Source organism: Hippoglossus hippoglossus, chromosome 5, assembly GCF_009819705.1.
Source record: "Hippoglossus hippoglossus isolate fHipHip1 chromosome 5, fHipHip1.pri, whole genome shotgun sequence".
NCBI classification, from domain to species: Eukaryota; Metazoa; Chordata; class Actinopteri; order Pleuronectiformes; family Pleuronectidae; genus Hippoglossus; species Hippoglossus hippoglossus.
Window position 1 is genome coordinate 11,589,207 of NC_047155.1, and position 25,102 is coordinate 11,614,308.

Consider the following 25,102-nt stretch of genomic DNA (forward strand, 5'->3'; position numbering starts at 1 on the left):
GCTCATTGCAGCAGGAGGTTATCCACTGCGTTGAGCATGCAGACTTTAGGGGGCAAGGCGGAGAAAGTCCGCAGAAACTCTGGAGGCTCTCACTCGGACATTTGCGTTTACACAAACACGTCCTCTGGAGAAACTATGGAGGATCTCCGGAGTTCAGTGCATGTCTGAAAGCAGCTATATATTGTGATATCATATTAATACATTATCACGATGAGCGCAATCGGGCATGATAAGAGAGAGAGTGCAATTTAGGCGGGAAAATAAGGATCCTGATCTAGCTGATTTAAATGTGGTTTCAGTCACTGTATGGCAACGGTTCTTGTGATAAGGCTTCTTTGTATGTGATGGGACTGTTGGTCCTTGATGGATTTATGTGCTTTATTCAGTTCCACATAGATAATTTGTTTCCGTGACTTCTGCATTAGTGGCAAACTGAACTTACATTCTCCCTGCAGACACCTGCCGTGCTTTACTTACAAGTGGCTGCTGTGTTTGTCAGACGACCATTGACTCTGATGATCAGTTTTCAATCAGTGAATTTATTGAACAGGACACAGCAGCTGGTTCAAACAGGAGAAGTTTAAAATGCATTTTTCTGAAGCGGCAACTATGGAGTTTATATGTGATCCTAACCAGAAAACACAAGTTTAATATGAGATCGAGGCTAAGTCAATGCCACAGCAACAGGCATCATACTCGCTGTTTGTTTTCATCCACTCTTGCAGGGGGAGATACTGGCATATGCAAAACAATTATAGATTCAGGGTGTCAGTTATCAGGCTGCTTGTGCAGATGGGCGTGAGACACAGAGCGAGAGAATTGTAAGGCGTGACAACAATCTACCCATAGACTCGAAAACGTTTTATGCGCCTCCAGTCTCTCTCTGCGGGTACTGACACCATCTGCGGCGGGGGGAGGGACACATGCATTCTTACCTGGATACGCCCGCAGAGGAACTTTGTAAAGGAGCCACTCCCTTTTCTTTGGGGTTAATTCCAACTGAAGACTGGAGACAGAAGGTGACACTTCTTTTTCTTCCCCTGAAGGTCATTGCATCTTTTATTCATTGACCTGCGGATAGGAGGAGTTCGTTCAGCCTCTCTCAGGTGGGTTTATTCTCACATTTTTATCCTCCATCTGCAGCGAGCTATTAGAAATGTCTCAATTGCTCTAGATTCTTGAAACAGACACTTCGAGGAGATTACGAGATGATTAAGATGATTTTTGTCGTGAACGTCAGAGAAGATTGGGTCTGATTCTTTGATTCTTCTTTTACTCGCAAACAGCTGGTTAACAATGTTACAGCCGCTTCCGCAAACGGCAGCACAGGTTACACGATGTTCGCTTCAAACCTGACATCTCTGCAGAGTGCAGCCGAGATGCGATATTAGCGCTCACACACTAAGTCAGGAGATAACTGGAAAATCAAGGGCAACAAAAGACCACGTGACAGAAATTTGGGTTTAATTCTGCAGGGTTTCTTTCCCCAGCTCTAAAAAATACACTGTGGCTGAGCACTTAAGTATAATTTAGACATTTGCGACTTGAAATGATCAGCAATAAAATGGTACAAACTTCTAAGCAACTGTTGAAGCATGAACGGGCCCAATGCACAGGTATCGTACAGGTTTTTATTGAAAGAGCTTATTGTACACCTGACCTGAGTCATGGTAGTGACTCAACTGGCAAATACTGCAACGATCCCCTCCCTGATCCAATCTACACTCTTCCAGTTTATGGATTTGTTTCCCTGCTTGCTTTGCTGTAGTTTTCACAAGTATTACAACACAAAAGGAAATATTATTATCTTTAATCACAAAATGCAGAACTTGCCTATGAAAATCACGAGTCCTCAACCACAGGCTCAGTCTTCAGAATGCAGAAACCAGACATTAGCACAATTCACTGGATCATCATTATGACTCTCATGAGCAGCGTTGGAACATAAAGTAAAGAGTCAGTGGAGCAGGGAAATGGAAAAAGAAATCAAATCTTTGATGAAATGTACTGAGAGTCTGTTGTAACTTGTTGTACATTGATGAATTTAATGATGAAACCTTACAAATGATTGAAATGAGGTTTGGCATTAAAACAAACTTTGTGGTCATTGCAGAGCAGAAACAAGAAACTGAGGCAGTAACATAAAATCAGAAACGTTTTACTTTTGTAAGAATGTTTGACTAATCCATACTGCATCATTTAATTTTAAAGTAAATTAGAGTATTCGTTAATTTAATTGTATCTGTTTTTATTCCAAATCTAGATTTCTGCATGAATTGCATGTTTTATTCTCACAATTATATAGATGACAGCATTGTTTGCTAGATTTCGTTTTACTTAAAAATAAAACATTTGCGTAAACTGATTTGTAGAAAAATATATTCAAGGTAAGTGTAATATTGTAATCAATTCTAAAAATGTCGATGTTGTATCAATACTTAAAACAAGGGCACTCAGTAGACCAAGGCCCAACAGTCTCCTTTCGAAGATCGGAATTTCTATTTGAGTCATAAATATCAGTCCCCTAAACATGACTGATCGATTCCTTATTACTTCTGCCGATATATTTCCACCCCTGCCTGTTTGATCCACATAAAAATTAAATGGGTTATTCCCTGATGCATACTGTTTTCTTCCATCAAGTTTTGTGGAAATCCACCCAGTAGTTTTTGTGTAATCTTCCTTACAACGAACACACGGACAGGGGTGAAAACATAACCTCCTTGGTGAAGATACAGTCTGCTCCATACGTATTTGGACAGTGACACAATTTTGCCTCAGACTACCAGACTGTAATTAAGGCCCTGATCGTGAGTGTGAATCTGAAGTAAAGAGTTTGTACATATATTTGAGCTGAAACTGTAACACTCTCCCTTCTCTTCTCTCTTTTGTCGTTCCGTCTACAGCTGCCTCCACTTAATTATTTGGCAAGAGGGAGATTGGTCGACCGAAGTTGGATGCCTGTGTTTTTCAAGAATGGGGTGGGTATCAGATTTGACAGCTTTGTGTGCTCAGGAGCTTTTGCTTCCACATAACTCTCTAGATTAAGATTCATAATTTGCTTTTCTAATTTTGTCTGTCTCGTCTTTATTCCTGCAGATTTTCCCAGAGGTTAAGGGGTCTTTGGAAATGCGTGTTTTGCTTTCCGGTTCTGCTGTGTGTTTTGTACTTCAGTTCTCCGTCTTTGAGGCGAGTACCAAAACAAATCAGAACAATTAGATGTAGGAGACGCCACATACCCCCAGTCATCAGTTTATAGGGAACACTTAATGGAAACCAATGCAGGCTGTTTTGAGACTTTCTAATTCAACCTCATGTTGGAGCCTGCAGATTCTGGTACTGATTAACTGCACTGATTTTAAAGTGATAGATGTTTTTTTTCACTCCATTTAGTATATGAGTGAGGGGGGCTAAATAACAAAACACCTCCCTGTGCTGCTGCAACCACAGACTGTATTTAAAGATGGACGACATGTCAGCTCCCCAAAACTGAAGCCAAAGCATCTCAATCACCCCCTGGTGTCTGGCTGCAGTATAGGTGATAAGCCTTGCCTCCCCCATGTGAGTGGATGGGACATGGGCCAAACTAAACAGTACATGTCAAATAGATTTAATTTAAATAGATCTCAAGGATGGTGTCTGTACATATATGTAGTTCTCATCAGACTGACGTACGTCCAAGTGTTCCGTTTTTTGATGCTATAAAAACAGGGTCATGATTGGCAGCTAAGACTGACTCGTGATTGGTCGAGCATGTGTATAGATGTGACCTCGATACTGCAGCTCCATCCCCCAATCGCTATTCGCCCGAATCTGGCTCCAAATGCTCAAGACGGTGGCGTTTGTATCCAGGATATTCTGGCTTCATTTCTGGATAGTGGGAGGAAGTGGAAACACGTCGTCCATCTTTCTGGGTGCAACACAGTTGACCAGCACCTTCGTGAAGATGGGGTTTATTGTAGGGTATCAACAGACTGCGTCGGTGTACCTAATAAACTGCCCACTGAGTGTAGATTCATTAATTTGCCAAATAACAAACACTACATTATTTAAATTTTGTTGTATTTTTTTCTTCACCAGAGTTTTAGTGAACATCATGCCTATGGACAAATGTAAACTGGAGAGTGCTCGGGATCTGCTTCAGGACAACAGCGCGGATGCTGGGCTCGACCTCGTGTAAGAAATTAAGACGTTAAGTTCTGCCACTGTCTGCTCACTACTCAAACTCTGAGAACCATGATCTTATTTTATTTTGGGTTAGGTTAGGTTAACCAGCTCTGTAGCAGGTTAACTTAAGAGGTCAAGATGAAAATCTGTCAACAGGCGCACCACAGTTTGTTTTAGAATACCAAACTAGTTGATTTTCCTCTTTTATTTTTCTGTTACAAGAGTTGGACAGATTCGTTGGATTATTTGCCCCCTGGCTACTGCCTGTTATGCTTCCACGTACCTGGTGGAAAATAATGCACCTTTTATCTGTTGAGGTATAATGGTAATCTAATCTCAGTTTGGCTGATAAACCAAATTCAGTGCTGGGCTGGAGGCTCTGTGACCACGATTAGTCGTGTTACTTTGCTGCAGTAAATTCTCGAAAGTTTACTTATAATAGCTTGACGTTACGGAGAGAGAACACAAAATCTTTCCTCTTTTTAAATGAGGTTGATTATTAATATTTTCAGCACAACAGCGGCCAATGTGGAGTCTACCCACGATCGCTCCTCTTCCCTTTGACACAGAATGACTTTGATTCTCTCAGTTTGCATAAATTTCTTTACCGCATGAACCTGTGAGGAAAAACCCATAGGAAGGGCCGACAAGCACAAGACTGTACCGTGCATTAGGAAGCTTTCAGACCCCTTCACTTTATATTCATCCTGTTACGATGCAGCTTCATGCTAAAATAAAAAAAAACATTATTGTTCTTCATCAATATGCTGTTAATACTCCATGATAACACAATGAAACTGAAAAACATCCTGTTATGTATTCAGACAGTTCATGTGTGGTAAATTCAGTTGACTGTACATGATTTGTAAAGGAATTAAACATTTGTTCTATATTTGTTCTTTATTTGTTCTAAATTAGGTCCCACATCTTACAATACTATGGGGTGTCAATTGTAAACATTTAGTTTTAGATGAGCATTTAGATTTAATAAGATTTGCATTTAACATTTAGATTTGAGTTTCAAATGAACTTTTAGATTCAACATTTAGATTTTACATTTAGATTTTAATATTTAGAATTAACATATTTAATATATTTTAACGGAAAGAAATTTATATGAAAAAGTTCACAAATATTGCTGTAAATACACACCACTTTATTTGAATGTTTTGGCGCTAAATAAGGTGAAATCACTGAAATGTCGCCGTTATTTACAGAATGCGTTAACAACCCCCCGAGGTCGATTAAACTGAGGGAGGTTTTGTTTCAAGTCACACATCTTGGGAAGGGCAACAAAAACTCTGCAAATAATTCCTGGAAGTGATTTTCCTGAGCCTGACACAGTTTAAACATTTGTTTAATTTTTTTTCTGTTTCAGGACCAGACGTGACGTGCAAACATGCACAGATTGGAGAGCTCCCATCATCTGGGAGGGCATGTTTGACCCTTTCCTTTACGACTCGATGCACAAAGAGGCAGGCTCCTCTGTGGCTCTGACAGTGTTTGCTGTCGGCAGGTTAGTTTCACTCGACGACCCAGCGCTGAAGTTAGTTTTAGGTCCGACGATGATAAATGCCTTGTTTTTAATCGCTTCCAAGCCTTGTGACTCACTAACTCCAAATCGTATCAGATATTATTGCTACCTGAGACAAATAGGATACACCTCTTTTAATGAATTTTAACGCTTTGTCCATATCCATATTTTTAAAAAACGTATGGATTTTTTCAAATGTTTTATAGTGTGTGTGTGTGTGTGTGTGTGTGTGTGTGTGTGTGTGTGTGTGTGTGTGTGTGTGTGTGTGTGTGTGTGTGTGTGTGTGTGTGTGTGTGTGTGTGTGTGTGTGTGTGTGTGTGTGTGTGTGTGTGTGTGTGTGGGGGGCATTGGGGTAAAAATCCAATTTGGTATTTGTTTGGAGTCAGTGGGTATTGGAAGCCATTAAAAAACCTTATTATCTCCTATTGAAAACAGGATTTTATTGATGGTCCGGAAGTTAAAACCCTCATAAACGTCTGTCAATATCCAACCCAAAACTAACTTCAATGTGGTTCTACCGACTGCCAATTTCCGTTGCGTGTTTACTGTGACTGTAGTAACTGAGAGGATAGAAAATAAAGCTTGCTCTTGTATCGACTTCCATCAAAGGTACCTGGATGCTTACCTCCCCACCTTCCTGAACTCATCAGAACGTCACTTCATGCTGGGTTTGCCGGTGACGTATTACGTATTCACAGACACGCCGGAAAAGGTGCCCAACATGACGCTCCCTCCTCTGCGGAGCCTGAGGGTGATCAAAGTGGAGAAGCACTCGAGGTGGCAGGACATCTCTATGATGCGAATGAAGACTATATCGGACGTCATAGAGACAGATATTCGCCATCGCTGCACGCACGTCTTCTGCTTCGACGTGGATCAGGTGTTCACCGGGAGATTTGGCTCGGAGGCTCTGGGAGATTCTGTGGCTCTACTCCACGCCTACTACTACCGCCTCCCGAAGAGTTTGTACACCTACGACCGCAACCCAAAGTCCAAAGCTTGCATGAAGACGGGGGATTTCTACTACCACGCTGCCATCTTTGGAGGCCTGTGTGAGAGCGTGAAAGCAATAGCTGACGCCTGCTACCGGAGCATCATGGCGGACAAAGAGAATAATGTGGAGGCCCTGTGGCACGACGAGAGTCACCTGAACAAGTACCTGTGGCTTCACAAACCGAGCAGGGTGCTGTCCCCTGAGTACTGCTGGGACCCGCTAATCAGCCAAAACAGCGACATAAAAGTCACGCGACTGGAGTGGGCGCCAAAACAGTACAAGAAGCTCCGCAGTGCTTAATGCGTTTCCAACACTCAAATACAAAATCCACCACCCTTCTCTCTGATATCTGATAAAAACACTGTGTGGCTCCTCTGTTCTCACGTGAGGAATCTGCCAACAACTGGATTTCCTGTTGAGTAACAATCTCCCATCGACCGCCTGCCTTTTCAGAGAATCACGTTTTTTTTCTTTAGGACTCAGGTCAATGTCTGCACATGATGCCTTGTACCATGTAAGTGTTGGAATAAATTATTTTTGATGACTAAATATATTAAAGCGTGTTGAAAATGGGAGACGTCATATTTGGGGAGTTAAAGATAGGAGCATGGTAAAGTTCAGTTGTCAGAATATTGTATCGTATATCTTTTTGCTTTGAGATTTTATATTTATTTTTGAGATGTTTGATATTAGATATTAGTTGATGTTTATGAGCTTACTTTCTCTCACACTTCCCTTATTTTTAGGGAAACGACTTTATGTATATAAAGATGGACTGCTTCCCTCAGTCCATCTTGGTCCCCCCCCCCCCACACTCCTCCATGTTAGCAGATTGGACTTGGACCAAACTAAAAAGTACACGTCAAATAAAGGACTTCTGTCATTTACAGTAGTTATCATCACATGGACGTACATCTAAGTGTACATTTCCGGTAAGATTAGTTTTATTAGTTGATTGCTGAGACTGACTCGCGCTTGGGTCAAGCAAGTGTATCAGCGAGACCTTGCTACTGCAGCTCAATTCCCCGCTCGCTACTGCTCAAGATGGCGGCGTCCATATCCAGAATATTTTTGCTTAATTCCTGGATAGTGGGAGGAAGCAGAGTCCATCTTTATTTACAGTCTGATTCCAACCAGAGAGTTTTCTATTAGTGACAGGGGCATTGCTACAAGGTATGCAAAGCAGGGAATTGCCTGGACCCCCATTGTGAGAGAGGGCTCCCCTATGAACAGCTGTGTGAGAGCCCTGTTAAATTCTATGATCGATTTTGTACATGAAACTACGACACCAGGGTCAGCACCTGGCACTTACTTTCTGTAAAAAGCTTCCTAACTAGTTTGGTTAAAGACTAGAACTTTAAAATGTGTGTGTACATCATGTGCCTGGGAAGTTGGTGAGGGTTTGCAACTTTATTATTTTTACTATTTGATTTGATTGATTGATTTGTTTTTTCTGGGGCCCCCAAACACCCCTGTCAAGCTCCCGATTAGTGATTTGTCCGAACCACGTCCCACCTTCTTACTTAGGAAAACTATTTGTTGCTCTTTGTATCTGTAACCACACTATTGACGTCCAAATCAAGATGTGTAGCATGCAGGAAGTCAGTGAGTTGTTAAGATATTTTCTTTCAAGTCGCCCAACTTAAAGGATTTGTCAGGCCTTACCTGGACTTTATTCAGAAATAATAACATTAATCTTTTAACCACAGTCAGGACACTGGGTTCTTTAATGTCTCACACAAGACGGGACCGGTTGGCAGAGTTTCCTCATGAGTTTGCTTACGAAGGCGGTTACTGGAACGATGAAACTACTTTTTTGTGTTGGTTATTGACACAGAACGCAGGCTGTTTCATTTCCCACATTCATTCATTGTGGACTTTAGTCAAAAGCCAATAGCAGAACAATGATACATAAAATATAAATCTCAGGCTCATGTTGCAGTTCACGGCGTTGACAAATCTTCACAGCTTGATCAACATTGAAAAGTTTATGGTTAGGGTTTGTGTTCAGTTTGTATTTTGCACTAATGAACTGTTTGGGATTATTGTCAATTTGCTTTGTGTGTGTGTGTGTGTGTGTGTGTGTGTGTGTGTGTGTGTGTGTGTGTGTGTGTGTGTGTGTGTGTGTGTGTGTGTGTGTGTGTGTGTGTGTGTGTGTGTGTGTGTGTGTGTGTGTGTATTTATATATAAATGTAAATTAGAGAATCTCAAAATGCTTTGGTTCTGTTATTCTTATATCTTTGTGAATCGTTGGTTGTCAAATCGCATCATTAAGCCAAGTTGTGCTGTAAACACGTTTGTGCATTTCTAAGGTCCTCGTCAATTCTTGTATATGTTGCATTTTAATATTGAGTGTTTATGATGGTTTGGACGAAGGGGTTAAACGTGCCGCTGTCACTGAAAAGAAGCTGTAACATGCAGCTGATTCACCTGCAGGCAGCAGCTCAGACTGGATTTTTCTTCGATTTATGAACTGTAATTGGATTGATAAGATGTTGCAGCTGATGCATTCCAGGAATCGGTGTGTTAAACTGAGCAAGAGGCCGTAAATGGTGAATGGATTATGTTTTTATAACTTTCTTATACTTAACAACCATTACTTCAAATGACTTCACTACATACACACACCACTTCAAACTGTATTTCCATAGTGACATAAAAAAATGTGTTTTATTTAATGCAAAGAAGAAAGCACAAGAAAGAGTATAAAGAAGAATTGATTTATACCTACCTCAAATCAAGCTCAAATTATTTTTTTAAATAAATAATTCCATTTTTTAATAATTTTATTATAAATATAACTAACATTAACTCTCTAAAGAAGACCTGTCCGTGAAGGTTCAGTTCGAGAGATTGTTGTGCTGAGAGTAAATTAAATTAAACTGAAAAAGAACATTGCCGAGCCAGAAGTAGATTCCTGGTATTTATTCATCAAATTTACGTTTAAGGTTTCTAAACGATATATTCATATTTCTGATAGAGAATTTCAGGGACACAAACGCTCTGAGCTGCTGAGGGCGCGCCCGGGGAGGCTGATAGTTGGAAGTGGCTCTGAGCAGTGGTCAGGTTCAGGTAACCCACCTCCGCTGATCGAGACAGGGAGAAGTCCCGTCTGTCTGCTTGGTGCGACGACTCTGAGTCTCCTCCAGTGACGTCTGGATTTCAGAAGGCTTAGGCGTCATCACACTAGAGACACAAACATTTTATGATGTTTTATTTCATCAAACAAAGATCTAGTTCTGAAACGTCAGCAGACCCTTCCTTGAAGTCTGAACACTTTTATGTATTTTCTTCAGTTCCTAATAAAACAAATCAAGCATCTTTGTTAGATAAATATTATTTCATTTCAGAATAAATCATATCCAAAATCCATATCAGTCTGGCTTTATGTTTGACAATTAAACACTTGGTCTAGAGTAATATCTTGAAAAATAAATAATATATTAAAGTTAAAGACATTCATGTTTCGAAGAGAATGAAACAATAACTCTGAAGACCCCCTGAGGACGTCTGAGGCATTACAGTCTCAGAGGTTTGCTTTTAATCAGAAGGAAGCTGAAGTAGCTTTAAAACTACAACAACATGAAGAACACCTGCTCCAGACCACAGCCTACATATACAGATAAAGCAGGTGTTACTGTTTCCAGTACCTCAGCAAAGTGACGTGACTGCTGGCTCTGTATGGTTCGTTCCAGGACAGTCAGCTGATTCGACATGTGGATTAGTTTCTCTCCCAGTGTCTTGTTTTCCACCTCCAGAAAAGTCACCCTTACAATCAGAACAAACACCTCGTCTTCGTCAGTGAACACATCACAAAAAGGACTTTTGCTATCTCCTGTGTGTGGACTCATTCAGCACCTGCACTTGGACAAAGCAGCAGTTAGATTTGTGTCCTGCTTGTTGTGCTCCTCCTCGTTGAGCTGCTGGAACAACCTCGTCCTCTCAGCGAGTAGTTTCTCGTTCTCTGCAGTTATACTCACAACAAGCTCTTTCTCCTGGAAAAGAAAAACATTTACAAAAAATGCAATTACCATCCTGCTGTTGAATGCCTCCGCCTACCAGTGCGGTTTCAATCCCTCTATGTCTCCCTGACATATTGCATCCAATCGGTGGTCACTGTGACCTTTGACCTTGGACCACTGGAATCTACTCAATTCATCTTTAAGTCCAAGTGACACCAGGTCAAACTGTGAAGAGGTTCCGCCCCTTTTTCTTCTTCTTTGATAATGTTGAACTTGACTTGTTTTTATGTGCGCAGGTTTTTTTCCCCCATCTTGTTTTCCATTCATTTTCTACAACAATCTTTATATTCATTCTTCTTCTTCTTTGTTCAGTTTATTGGCGAGTGGCAACAAACATCAAGGTGCATTACCGCCATCTACTATACCCTCTTCCTCATTGTATTTCTTCATGTCTTTTATTTAAACTCTAGAAAGAAAAGAAAGACAGAAAGACAGAAAGACAGAAAGCCAAAGCTGCAGGTTTACCTTTGTTAACGAATGGGAACACAGCGACAGCTCTCGCTCGAGACCTTTTATCTTCTCGTCACGCCACGTGGTTTCATCATCAAACTTTTGTTTTGCCCGACACAGTTTGACTTTGTGTTTTTCCTTCATTTCGTGGTATTTACTGTCAACAGATGGACAAACATACAACATGAGTCATGAGTCATTTCAGGGTGTGAAATGCAGATTTTCAAGCTGTAACATTGTCAATGAACTCTACAGCAGCGTTTCCCAAACTAGGGGCCAGGGTCCCCCGGGTGGGTCATGAGACACAGAAGAACGGGTCGCAAGCTGATTTCAAAAAATCAAATACAATTCAAATGTACAATATGTCCCTTTGGCCACTAGGTGTCCCTAAATAAATACAATAACAGAAGACCCAGTTTGATGATGTCATGAAGCAGCGTTGGATCATGGGAGTTGTTGTCTTCTGTTGTGAAATTCTACTTGATGCAACTCAGGCATAGATGTTCACAGATGAGGTAATGTAAAGAAGTTTTATTCACGTTACACAGCAAACAGCAAGTAACTAATCATAATCCATTTCTAGTGACCAATAAAAACAGTGGAGGGTAAAAGCGGCTGACTGACTAGCAGTGTGTTTTTCATTTGTCTTTCCTTTGTTTGCCCCGGAAGTTAAAGCAGAGACGGACAAAGCCACAGGTAAAGCAGACATGATGCAGTTAGTAGGCGACCAAAGTGAAACGTCCCGTTCCCAGGAACAAAGTCGTGGAGGAGTTTGAAGTGTTTGCAGGTGTCGTGGGCCTGTTACCTGCGCTCTTTGTCCAGACATTTGAGGGTTTCACAGATCTCCTTCTTCAGTGTCTCACACTCATCTTGGCTGGACAATAGAGTCCTGACTGAATCATCACCAAACTCCTACGATCCACAACACAAATCTACGATTTCAGTATTCACAGTTTGTAGGTTAGGAAAGTCAATTTGACCAAATCAAATGAATTTACAGCTTTATTTTGGATGGATGTTAGCTTTCTCTGTCCTTTTGCTCTGATAAAAAGAACGCAGCACAGGGAAGTAGGTTAGTTCTGGTATATTAGCAGCATATGTAAGATATAACCTTATTCTGTGTGTTTTCCTTGTTCAGCTGTTGCTCTTTACCCTCTTTGGTAAAGGAATTTTCCTGTTTCCAGTTCTCACGATGTTTCCAATCGGCCTCTTTTTGATTCCAAAAACCCAGATGCTGCTTTAGATAATATATCTGAAAGGGTAAAAAAAAGTTTGGACATAATGTATACATAATTCTAATTATTTGTTACTGGATTTAATAATCTGAAACTTCTTAAGAATCTTTTAACTAAGATTCACTCACCTGTGACTCCTCCAAAATACATCTCTTCTGAGCACTGAGGCTATTTTGTAAATCTCTACAAACCTGGATGCTCTGATTCAGTTCAGTTTCCCTCGACTAAAAACACAAGTAACAACAAACAGGGTTTAACTCACAATAACCTCATATCTTGAGCTACATTTGCTGAAACTGATGTTTATATTTGACTCTACATCTTCTTCTTTTAAAAGACTGCATCAGTATAAAATAATAATTCCATGCACAAAGAGGGTTGACACACTGTTTGATATTAATATATAGAATGATTTGTTTTGAGGTATAATTTTCTCTTGTAATGATAAAGAAAAATAAAATGAATAAAAGGATTTACTTTAGCCAGCTCATTGGCCTGCTCAGCCTGAAGCTGCACAGTGTGGATCTGCTGCTGTCGTTCCTGCAGGTCGGACTCTAACTGCTCCACCTCCTCCTGCAAAGATACAACCTGGGACAAAGAAACAACATAAAACCACAGGTGTTGTATGATCTGATGGGTCAAGTACTGCATCTGTGTCTCTGACCAGGGTCCACATTTATACAGCATCTTCCGACTGCTAAATGTGATGAACATGATAAATCAGGCTTGAACCTTCTGGAAGTTACAGGTTACAAGTCAAGGTGACTTCATAAGCAATTTTTTTTACCTTGTGAACGCGACATCTTAAGAACACCTTTTAAATCTGGCACGAATGATCAATTGGACTCAAGGAATTATTGATTAGTTTTTAAGGGGTCAAAGGTCACAGTGACCTCATGAGTCTGGAAAAAAGATGTATGTAGACTGAAACTGCACTGGTTGGTGGACGCATTCGACCACTGTGCAGTACTTCTAGATTTCTTTATTGATTATTTACTGATTATATACTGATCATTTTCTGGTTTACACAATTAATTGTCTGTTTTAGTTGCAGTACTTTTCTCAGTTTTCACGCTGCACTGTCAAAGCCACGTGGACATAAAGCAGTAAAAGAAGTCGTAAAAAGTATAGATTTCGTGTATTTTCATTCTACAAGCCAACTCCATAACATTTGACAGAAAACGGACCATGGGATGTTTTATCCTGTCTTAAAACTCAAAAGTCAAACAGATTATTGAATATATGTTTTATCTCACTATATCATCATCATCATCATCATCTCTTACCATCTGCTGCAGAGAACTTTTTTCAGCATCCAGTGAGCGAACCCTGTTCCTCAAAACTCGGATCTCAAAATCCAGACGATCGTTCAGCTCTTTGGCCTTTCGCAGTTCCGTTTCTTTTTAAATAAAATCAGATCATGTGATTGTCAGACTATAAATAATACATATAATAAAGAATATCACTTTTATCATGCTGATTTTATATACGTACAAATATATATATATATGAAAAACTGAATGCTTGTCCTTTAAGTTATATATTGCCTTTTAAAAGTCCCTTCCTAAAATGCATCCTAAGTGACGAGAGACAAAATTCATGGTCCTTGTGTAAGGCAAACCTATATTGTGTGTTTGGGTGTGCTTGCCCTTTATACACTTGCGCTGTGGCTCTGCCTCTCATCCTGTACACGATGGAATAATCTCCAGCTCCCAAACAGAATAATCTTAGAGAGTGAGATCGTAACCCTGAGCTTTTCTCTCCCTTACAAACAAAAACACAGACATTCTCTGACAAACAAAATTAAAGAACGCACATGAAAAATAAAATCTCACCGCACATCTTGAGTTTTTCCACCTCCTGCTGCGCTGCCTGCAGCTCCGGCTCTGAAAAACACAAACAATGGAATAAAACGCAGATTTGTGCAAAGAACTCTTGCACACAAGTTGCTGCAGAGTTTGGGAACTTCGGCTTTTGTTCAGTCTCTCTGGATTCTGTATGATGTTAAAATAACTTGGGAAAGTTTGGAACATACAAATATCTATTGAAGCTGAAAGTTTGCGATGTTTTTCTTTTTCCCAGAACCAGTGGGAGCCTTTATTAAATGATAAATAAAAGCATAAGGACAATCACAGTGACAGCAGCGTACTGTATTATCGCCATGAGAACTCTCTGTGACACTCTCATCTTATCTTGATAATGAAAAGTTCCAGATCTTATGTATTCTTCTCTGCAAATCACAGTAGAAATGACTGAATGCTCACCTTGCACATGTAAATTAATAATCTGTATTTCATGAACATATTGTACATTTGTAGAATCTCTATATTGTATTGTATATTGGTATCGTATGTAGTATTCCTTTTTCGTAATCTATTTTAGGAGGTTATGTTTATGTTATGTTTGTCTGTCTGTTTATTATGGTAAAAACTACCAAAATGATTTTCATCAAACCTGATGGGGTCTGGGAATAGCTCATTAAATGTTGGTGTAGCTGCAGATTATGAGACTAGTGCACAGATCTTGACTCAAGACAATAAGGCACATTTAGTGGGCTGATATTTATGAGTTGTGTAAAGTTTGGTTTGGATCAAAATAGCATTTTTTTGGCCTTGGCGGTGCACCACTGAGTGCCTTTTGAGTTTTGGATGCTTTTTCTATTCTCATTTTATTTCTTACTACTTTTTCCCTATTTGTGCTGCTTTGTCTAATAAAATGTCCCTACATATGATCAATAAAGTTACATTGTATCGTACATGTTAGTGTCTCACTCAGTGTCCAAGGTACAAACAATATGAATGAATCTGTTGTCCTCGAAGATGCTGTTGTTGTACCAAAAGCCATCATTCAGATTCAAAGCGACTCATCAACATGTATAAAAGCAAACACAAACATTTTCCTGAGCTCTGTACTTATTCATGCATCTCGTGAACTTGACTCTGCTGCGACTCCATCTGCAGATGCTGAATTAAACTCCCAGAGAGACATGAATTGACTCTGTTCCTCTGTTTCACAGAAAATGTTAAGCCGCACTCTCACCATAAGTCTTTTGGGTCAAGTGTGCTGACTCCACCTCATCAGTCAAATGTCGGATCTCATTGTGGGCCATGGCCAGCCGGCGGGAGCCCTCCTCCAGGTCCCGCTCCAGAAGAGAGCACTTCTTCTCCACACTGCTCGACTGGCCGCTCGAATGTCTGGCCTCCGCCTACAGAGAGAGACACGGCTCACCCAACAACCAAGATCACAGCGGCTCTGAAGCCAACCAGTAAGTACAAAGAGGAATCTTCAGAATTACATGCAAGAGAGACCTTGAGAAGTGCATTGGATGAAGATACACGTGTGGCGTTGTGTCTTGAATTTCTTCTGCCATGCAAAGCTCCCTAGTTTGTGCTGGTAGCAGATCTTAGGAGCACTGGAACAAAAAGGGGAGCAGGTCAAGTGGATGCTGCTGAGTTTTCAACAGACAACATGCAAAAAAGAAATCCTCACAGTCGGACATGCAAGTTGGCAGTTTTTAGTGTTAGTTAATATTTTAACAGGATGCAGTCACATTACTGTAAATCGAAGTACGTACAGGAATAAAACTGTGTTTGCTTTGCGAAGCTTTGTGGAGTCCGAATAAGAGTCTCCTCCAGGGACTATGGCCGTGATGTGGTGCCCCCTTGTGGGGAGACTGAGGGATAAGATTACATCACAGAATCACAGAGTAAATCATTTGATCACAGAGAAATAATGTAATGTAAGATGTGTTTCTCTAACAACCGGAGAAATCTCAACAAGATATCACTTGTCAACATGAATCTGACTGAATTATGACTTAAACGTACAAGACATATCACAAAGAGGAATCACGTGCTTCAAAAGACAAATAACAAAGAAACTTTCACAAAATCCATTATTTTCTCCTATGATGGAGAGAAAATGCTTGTACATTCCTGACTGTGCTGAGGGCTCTGCGTGTTCAGGCTCAAGTTATCAAAGCTAAAAGTCAATGAACTACAATGTGACATATGAGCCATTTTAGCTTTTTTTGTTTATGTTTGTCTTCTAACCTGTCGTACGTTGCTGTTGGACACCTGTGTCTCTGTCCTCGGCGGGCTGCTGCTGTCTCCAGCACTCATCAAGCTGTTGCTGTTGCTGTTGGTAGGATGCTCACTTGTCTCTTGCAGAGAGGCCCTCTCCACTAGCAGGTACGCCACCTGCTCACTGGGGCTGCTGGGAATCAGCTCCGTGAGGCCCTGCTGGTGCAGCATTTTAGCCACCTCGCTTGTCTGGGTGTCTGTCTCAGTAAAGAGGGAGAGGAAGGAGACTGGCTTTATTTCACTGCCGCTGTAAATGTGGAAGCTGATTTTATTTGCTGACCTTGTTCCAAGGGAGCAGTCACATAATGTTAATCTACCCCAGTAATGGCTTTGTTTATACAGTATTTTGATTTACACATCTCTGCTTATATGGCTTTAGATTACTGCTGAAAAGTAACAAACCAAATGTACATTTAATCTTGAGTAGAGTCTGACTGATATGGAATGTTGTTGGCCGATACCAATATTGAGGAGTAAAATATTTCCGATACAGATTTATTGACATATTGATAATATAAAGGCTGCATTTTAAAATTTGTGGCAATGATTCCTTTTTAACAAACCTTTATGACATATAAATGTAATTGAAGCTTGATATTCTAAGATGATTCATAAACTTTATTATAAATAACTAAATAACAAGAAAATGCTAATATAACCAAATATTTAGAACTTGAAAATTTGAGAGAAAATAAACATATTTAAGTCAAATGTGAACATTTCTCTGCAGTTTTTTCAGTAAAATATTTATCAACTTAAACATAAACGCAGATATCTATATGACTTTGAACGTCTCAGATCCACTACTTTTTGATTGATCTGTTGGGCTCTAATCCAAAGAGAAATATTACATATCACTTGGAAATATATATAGAAATATTGAGGACAAAGACTCAGAGGTATGAGTTTTAACACCAATGCTCATGCTATGTTGATGGGATTCATGTTTACAACCTTGAAGGGATATTAGCTGCCGCAGCTGGTCCTTAAGCTGGTCGTTCTCGTCTTGTATCAGCTGAGCCAACACGTCTTTCTGCTCTGTAAAGATGCGGATCTGCTCCAAGGATTTCCGCACCTCGCAGACAAAAAGCACAACAACATCAGACGTGTCCAGACTTTGACATATTCTGTCTCCGGCTGACAAAGTTGGAGTTGCAGTAACTTACCTCTGCCATCTCTGCCAAGTGTTGTGAGTGCTGCATGTCCTGCTCCCGGGTCGCACTGCTCAGACAGGCTCTGGTGCTCTGGAGGCCACGCCATAGAACACACAGCTGAGCCTCTTTAGGGGAGTCGGGAGCACATCCCTCCTCTGTCAACCATGTGGTAATCTGCTCCAGCTCCTCCTGTGGACAACATGGGTCACTTGTGGACTTGATTCTATACATGACATGGTGGGTGGCTGTGGCTCAGGAGGTAGAGAGGGTCGTCCATTAACCAGAGGGTTGTTGGTTCAATCCTGAAGTGTCCTTGGGCTACTGAGCCCCAAACTGCCTGACGACTGTGCAGACAGTGTATAAATGATTATTGAAGTGCTGTACAAATGGGTGAATGTGACTTATACTGTAAAGTACGGTGGCCCTGAAGTCCAAAATACAAGGGTATTCATTTCTAACAGAGAAGTACCTACTATATCGAAAAGGCTTGTTGCTGATTGAACGTCTGTTACTGTCTTTGTGATTTGTTGTGTTTTGCACTTCAGGGCTACCCTAGTGAAGCTTTGAGTGGTTAAACAGACTAGAAAATGGTACTATATATATATATATACACACAGTCCAAATATGGAAAGGACTACTTGCACTTTTAAGGAGGAAACATTTTGTTTATATAAAATAATATTTAATAGGAGCAAGTTACGAGTGCCATAATGAAAACATAGCCAACTTTCCCTTAAAGTTTCTCAAGATGTCTACAGTAAAATCTTCTGAAACTTGACATACAGACAGTGGGGGTCACAATGAACAAGAATGAGGTGAAATATCGGTGTCTCCTCTCAAAGACTTTCCTGTGTGACTGTGTTTTCATCCCCAAAATGGCTCCAAAAAGAATCCTGACAAACTACAGACAGGACCGACACTCGTTTGGTCAAACTGTCTGCACTTTGCGAGGAGCAGCTGTGTCTGTGGCGACAGCTGGAGCTGCTCCTGTTGAAGTACTCATTCCGTTGTGTTTATGTGGTGTATGAAGAGCCAACCGTTTGTAATGGTGAGAGTTGTATCAGGATGGAGAGAGGAAGAAAGTAAGAAAGAGAAAGAAAGAGAATTAAGAGGAAGGAAAGAAAGTGAAATACAAGGAGAGAAAGAGAGAACGACAGAAAATGAAATGTCACATCTGCAGCGGAGTTCAATGGTGTTCTTACCTCTGCTGAATCCATTTGTTTGCGGTGTCGACAGAAAACCCCTCACACTTTAGTTTGTACCGTCGCTGTCATGGAGATGAACGTTCCAGAGCAGCAGCAGCGACGTAAACACGCGAGCGGACCGTTGTTTGACGATTATATCGGTTCGTTAAAAAAAAAAACGCACTCACGCAACTGCGACTCTGCGAACTTCTGGGATTCTTCAACAGGACTGAACTAAACAACCTCAACGTAAAATAAACCGCGGTAATGAGTGTAAACTGCGTGGGATTGATGCTGCAGCTTTGTTCGGGAGAATGTGTCTTTCTGTGGTTGGTTCTGTTGGTTCCTCCTGGGAAGACACACTGCGAGTTGTCCGTGGGTCCCTGAAGGCGTCTTCTGGGACCTTTAACAACGTGAGTAGTTTGGAGTCACCGGTAAACATCAGTAAAACCGAGGTGTTGTGTGATGGATTATCTCATTTGTCTCCATTACTTCATTATTTTTTTTACTTTATAGCTCTACTACGATACAACAGAGAGAGAGATGTTTTACATTTTCAATCCTCTGCATGTTTTGACTGTTAAAGTTACTGCAAAAAATTAAGATTTTACAGATGAAGCTAAATTAGTTTGGCTCAATAATGGCCCAAATCCGGCAGGCCAGAAGAAATACCTTGGCTCAAGTAAGGTTGCCAGACTTGGGCCAAACCTGGTTGCAATGACACCCCAGAATCAGCCCAGCACAGTGGCCTGGGTCCGGCTGCTGAAAGTGAACCGTCAATGATCGTACCGGGCAACAAAAAAATTACAGACTTTACCTATACTGGTCAGACTCTGGTTGCCAAAACCAAACTGCCAGCATCAGGCTGAAATCAGCTCAACAGAACTGGCCTGTACCTGCTGGCTCAACTCCAGAGGACGGTTTTACCAGAACTGGCCCATATATTAAAAACTTACAATGAAATGTGAAGCATTGTTTTTTTGAAATGTAGACCACTCAAAATATATCAAATAGTTCATATTAGCACAAAAAAATAAAATACTGCTTACACGTTTATGCAACATTCATAATAACCCATAATGTAATTAATGATAGTGTAACACTGTGGTGTAGGAATCTGATTTGATGATGAAAGTATGAAAATATCAACACAATGGGAGATTTGAATTACATTAGTGTAAGTGTGTTAATATTTATATTATGTTATGTTATTCACTGTTTTTATCATTGTACTGGTGAAAAAGACATATAATAGCTTTCCTCGTGGGACATCATTTATTATATTATTATTACTGTAACGGTTTTTGAAATAGAGTTTAGACATAATTTGATTTTCCTTCTGAAGATTACATTTTGTGTTGTGTCTTGGGTGGTCTGAGATTTCCTGCACGTTTACGGTCAGAAGTGGGCAGTAATTGGCCCTGATTTCCTTCCTTTCAGTCACCTCACTTAGAAATGAGTGTGGTGGTCTCTATGCTGAGCTGTGAGCTGAATGCACAGCATGAGTGCATGGTACAAAAGTGTGGATTTGACCATATAAAATCCAACCAATGCCAACCCACACATCAACCGCTGTTGAGTTGTGATGTTTCTACTGTCTGACTCTATTTGCCCCTTCGAATACACTCTGAATAATGGATTTACATCATCATATTGTGTTCAGTACTTTAATGCAGATCACATGTCTGCTGTGTAACTTTGGAGAAAATGCTCTGTGTTGAAGCAGGTCCAGAGGAATGTTATTTTTGGTGCTGGGTCGGTCCAGACCACAGATTTGAGGGGGAGGGCAGGGAAAGTTTAGAGGAAATGGGTGTTGAGAACTCCTCCTATATCGGACTCCACATTCCTCCACTGTCACCTCGTCTCCATAGTTTTCGAGCTGAGGCATCTGAGAGGGAAGAAACGGCACGAAGGGAGGACAGCAGCAGAAAAAGACAAAATAATCAAAGGCAACCACTGACGTGAAGAGAAGCTGAAGGGTAAGAACTTCATCAAAACATCTTGGTTGTATTGGATTAAACTGAATAGATGAGCCTGGGTTTGCTGTCACTGACACAACTTAGTGTATGCGTGATGAAACTCTTGCCCAATGAGCTGCAGGTCACACCCAAATGTGATCAAATGCTAATAGGGCTCTTGTTTGAGCGTCTGAGATGCTCCTCCACCATGAAACTCTCTCAGTTTACGTGGTCGTTGCTCCTGCTCTGTCTGTGCCAGGTACCTCCAGCGATCACGTAGACCAGATGTAGAAGTATGTAATCAAACGCATGCCTCCCTCAACTGTCCACAATCTAACAGCAACAGTGACTTCCCTCTATGGGCAGAGCTGGATGGGAAAGACAAACATGTGCAAGGCGAAGAGTTCCAGCTCCCAAGAAAGTTAAAAGTTTAAATCTAGCCCTTGTAGTATTTCGATCGGATTAAATTATTTGTGAAACCAAAGCATCAGTCTTTCTTTCAGGCCTCAGAAACGAAAATGCAATATATACAATTAATACACTAATTTGTGCATTAAACCCTTTTCTAATTTTGATAAAGTCAATTTTAAACAAAACTATATGCATGTTTTAGAGTAATTCCTGATGTACTTTATTCTGATTTGGCAACATCTGTCTTTACTAATCTCAACAGGGATTAAGAAGAAGTGAAACAGGAAAAATGTATTATTAATAATGTGCCTTCTTCTTTTTTGTGCTGATGTCCTCAAAAATCATGAGGACAGGATATCATGAGTATTACTGGATAGTTCATTTATCTGAACACTTCTCCACGCCACAAGGACACATCTTCTTTTATATCATCATTAGTGTCGTTGTCTTTGTTTTCATCACATGTTATTGTGAATTGGTTGACTCTCGTAGGAGGTCCCTTATTTTCTTTGTTTGTTTTGTATTTTCAGATTTTAATATTTAAGTGGAGGCTTGGAATAGGCCCAATGAGTTTTCTGCCTCTCCTACAATGTATATTATTATTTGTAATTTTTCTATGTATTTATTCTAATCATTGCTAAATAAAATAATGTAATCTATAATCTCATGCTCTTTGATAGCTAGATAGATAGACAGATAGACAACTGATCCCCAGAGGGAAATTAAATTGTCATAGCAGCCAGGTATAATAAAATACAATAAAATACAAGGTAAAGAAATACACAAAATACAAAAGGAAATACTAAAAGTGCAGTAGAGATCAAAATACACACTTAAAACACGACAGAATGAGAGATTAAATAAATAAATTGCAAAGGAAGTTGCGATACTGGATCTGCAAAGAATCGTGGTGATAACATACTGATGACATTAGGATGATAATACTAATACTAATACTTTAAAGACTGTTACAAAAAATTGCCTTTTCATAAGTTTAAGAAAACTAAATAAGTGTATAGGTATGTCTTACTTATTGAACTTTAAGTGTAATGATTCATGTATTATAGATAGAAAGTAAATGGGATGTATTCCTCAGAGACTGGACGGGCTCTGGAGATCCCCCACCCAGTCGGGCTTGTGACTCGATAAATGAGCAGAGATTGTCAGTGTAGATGTGGAGGAGCGTGATGAAAGAGGTCAGAGTTTCCCCGAGAGGAAACTGCTGGCTGTTTTAAATGACATGCAAGGAAGTTAACGCAAAGGGTTGATGACATTGCTGTTTGATTCTATATGAATCCACCCGATTTAGCCAGAATGGACTCTACAGGTGGAATTGTCTTGTTTTATAATCTATAATCACATCGTCTGTACACAGGATAAAAGTCTTCCCACATCTACCGGCAGCCATGGTCTTCCTCCTAGTATCCCTGATTGTGCTACATCTGGTCACCTTGGCCATGCTCCTCATCGCCACCCTGGAGAAGGTGAGATATAAACTGGGCTGGTAACTTGTATTGTCCCCACTTTGCCAGTAGATGTCACTATTAACCCAGTTATGGTCTTATTGCTCAATAGTAAATAGACAGAATAACGTAGCGCTTTTCTACTTAAAGAGCTTCATACAGCACAAATTGACAGTGTCAGTGCAGCCGTCAGGAGCAATTTGGGGTTCAGTCTCTTGTCCAAGGACTCTGTGGAGCCGGGGATCGAACCATACAACCTTTGGGTTAGTGGATGATCCTCTCTACCTCCTGAGACACAACCAGAGACAAAGAGGGAAATTAACCAAAAATGCTGCATAACAACATACTAGTTTTGTGCATGAAGTCACAGGAATACTCTCTTTTTTAAATCTGATCCATCACAGAAATGTCTTTCTTTCTTTCTTCCTCTCTTCCTCCCTGTAGTCCTGGTGGATATGGGATGACTCAGAAATCTCAGACCTCTGGTATAACTGCTTCCATGACAACTCCAGTGACACCTGGATGTGTGCTGCTACAAACGAAAACGGTAAATGATCCCGCTGACGTACATTTGTTCGAGGATGTTTCCTTATACGATGATGATGTAAATTGTGTCTGTATGAATGAATGTGTGAACTTGTTCCCTCAGACTGGCTGCAGTCGGTCCAGGCCCTCATGGTTCTCTCTGTGGTCTTCTCCTCTATCTCCTTCCTGGTTTTTCTGGGCCAGCTCTTGACCATGTCTAAAGGAGGACTCTTCTACTTCACTGGCTTCTGTCAGGCCTTCGCAGGTGTTTTCCTTATTCCTTCATCTAACCCTGTAAATTAAATTGTGACAGCATTTTACATTTGCAATTCATTTGAGAATTCTTTTTACATGTATGCTTATGTTTTGTGCACTGAGGAAGTGACGGGTATTTGGGGATTTCACCGTTGTGATTCATCTTGTTGTCAAATTATCCTATGAGAAATATCAAAACCAACAACGAGCTGATTCTAAAAACAATGGTTGTCTGTGTAGTCAAACCCAGACATGGCTTATTCCTCTTTAGAGCTCCTTGTTGTCCAAACATTTTTCAAAGGACATCAGTGAGCCACACAGTTTTACTAGGCAACATGGATTCTTTCCAATGTCCAATCCTTCCACTAAGATTTGTGGAAATCAGTTCAGTAGTTTTTACATAGTCCTGCCGTTAAACAAACAAAGAGACTGAGGCAAAAACACAACCTCCTTGGTGCCGGTAACTAAAGGTGAATTTCATGGTTGGTCTGTTGTACTGAATTACAGTAGATCGTACAGGTCTATCTATTGAAGAGAGTGTATGTTGCATTAAAAATGTATGAACATGGTGATATGAGATCATTTGAACTAAAACTTGTTCATACTCTTGCAGGTTTCACAGACTTTGCCGCCTGCCTCATCTTCACCTTCCACAGAAAGGAGATCCTAAATGACACCAGAGACCTGAGCAAAGGACACTTTGGCTTCTGCTTCATCCTGGCGTGGCTGTGCGTCCCTCTGCTCCTGGTCAGCGGGGTCCTGTACGTCCACCTGCGCAAGAAGCAGTGAGAAGGGAAGAAAGCTCTTAATAGGAGTCCCCTCACTTCAGTCACCACCCAGTTAAGAGTAAAGCAAGGAAATAAGACGACTGAGAAGGAAATACCTCTTTAAATGACACAGTGCTGTTTTCCTTCTGACTCAAGATCCACCCAAACGTGCTGCACGGTATGCAGGACATTATGTCATCATGAGGGCATCTCGTTGTCCTTCAAGAACAGCTCAAGGAAATTTACTAGAACTCAGTTGTGTTGTAAGAGACAATGCTCTTGAAGGATTCTGACAGAGATCTATTATGAACCTAGAATGACTCTCTCTTTACGAAACCACATTTAAATTCACTAGATCCTGATTTTTACGTTATTTTACACAGTCACAGAAGCATCAGTCTCCCAAACATGTCAGATATTTTTGATATTTCATGAAAATCGGTTTAGTAGTGTTTTTGCACAATCCTGCTGACTCTCCAACAAACAGATGAAAACATAACTTACTAGTCGGAGATAATAAATGAATAATTTTTGTGAAAATATTGTGCCTGAATTACTTTTGTACATATCTGTGTTTACTTATTAAAAAAAAACATTGGTTCTTGTCACTTTATTATTTGTGTCAACACTTAAAGGGCTAAATCTGTGTAAGACCTGCTTTGTTTGGGATTGAGTGCTGTATTTATGACACAGTGCAGGTGCAATCCTTCGTCACGACGCTGTGGTGGTAAAAGGGTGCGCCGTCTTTATCACTATCTGTCATTGTTTGGTGGAATTCCCTGTTTACTTTTTTAAAGTATGCCCCAGACTACTTTAACAGAGAGGAAGAGGAGCGTGACCGACTGGGGGCAAGGTTCACAAAGGTATTCCCACAAAAACGAAAAGTGTGAGGTAAATGGTG

General features: G+C 40.5%; 3 protein-coding genes across 5 annotated transcripts; 2 read left to right on the forward strand and 1 right to left on the reverse strand.

Moving 5' to 3' along the window:
* The first annotated feature begins 891 nt into the window (after window positions 1-891).
* LOC117761542 (N-acetyllactosaminide alpha-1,3-galactosyltransferase-like) lies at window positions 892-7,003 on the forward strand. Of its 2 annotated transcripts, none has more exons than XM_034585534.1 (6): window positions 892-1,106; window positions 2,907-2,981; window positions 3,100-3,189; window positions 4,081-4,176; window positions 5,546-5,683; window positions 6,311-7,003. In XM_034585534.1, the coding sequence occupies exons 2-6, from the start codon at window positions 2,977-2,979 to the stop codon at window positions 6,993-6,995; spliced, it is 1,014 nt and encodes a 337-aa protein (XP_034441425.1). In that variant the 5' UTR covers window positions 892-1,106; window positions 2,907-2,976; the 3' UTR covers window positions 6,996-7,003. The 2 variants fall into 2 exon arrangements, with proteins under 2 accessions (XP_034441425.1, XP_034441424.1); XM_034585533.1 differs by having other exon boundaries at window positions 1,041-1,099; window positions 2,904-2,981.
* Window positions 7,004-8,892: 1,889 nt separating this feature from the next.
* On the reverse strand, window positions 8,893-18,959 carry si:dkey-264d12.5 (coiled-coil domain-containing protein 30). Of its 2 annotated transcripts, XM_034585531.1 has the most exons (16): window positions 18,841-18,959; window positions 17,651-17,827; window positions 17,439-17,559; window positions 16,455-16,681; window positions 15,977-16,075; window positions 15,442-15,607; window positions 14,238-14,288; window positions 13,689-13,801; window positions 12,880-12,990; window positions 12,531-12,626; window positions 12,279-12,419; window positions 11,973-12,079; window positions 11,183-11,324; window positions 10,554-10,690; window positions 10,346-10,463; window positions 8,893-9,881 (listed from the first exon to the last, which is right to left on the reverse strand). In XM_034585531.1, exons 1-16 carry the CDS (start codon window positions 18,853-18,855, stop codon window positions 9,867-9,869), a joined length of 1,836 nt encoding a protein of 611 aa, XP_034441422.1. In that variant the 5' UTR covers window positions 18,856-18,959; the 3' UTR covers window positions 8,893-9,866. The 2 variants fall into 2 exon arrangements, with proteins under 2 accessions (XP_034441422.1, XP_034441421.1); XM_034585530.1 differs by lacking the exon at window positions 8,893-9,881 and having other exon boundaries at window positions 10,097-10,463.
* A 139-nt stretch (window positions 18,960-19,098) lies between these two features.
* On the forward strand, window positions 19,099-24,799 carry LOC117761543 (epithelial membrane protein 3-like). The gene is made up of 6 exons (XM_034585536.1): window positions 19,099-19,235; window positions 20,694-20,801; window positions 22,567-22,675; window positions 23,099-23,201; window positions 23,304-23,444; window positions 24,048-24,799. The coding sequence occupies exons 3-6, from the start codon at window positions 22,598-22,600 to the stop codon at window positions 24,221-24,223; spliced, it is 498 nt and encodes a 165-aa protein (XP_034441427.1). The 5' UTR covers window positions 19,099-19,235; window positions 20,694-20,801; window positions 22,567-22,597; the 3' UTR covers window positions 24,224-24,799.
* The last annotated feature ends 303 nt before the right edge of the window (window positions 24,800-25,102 follow it).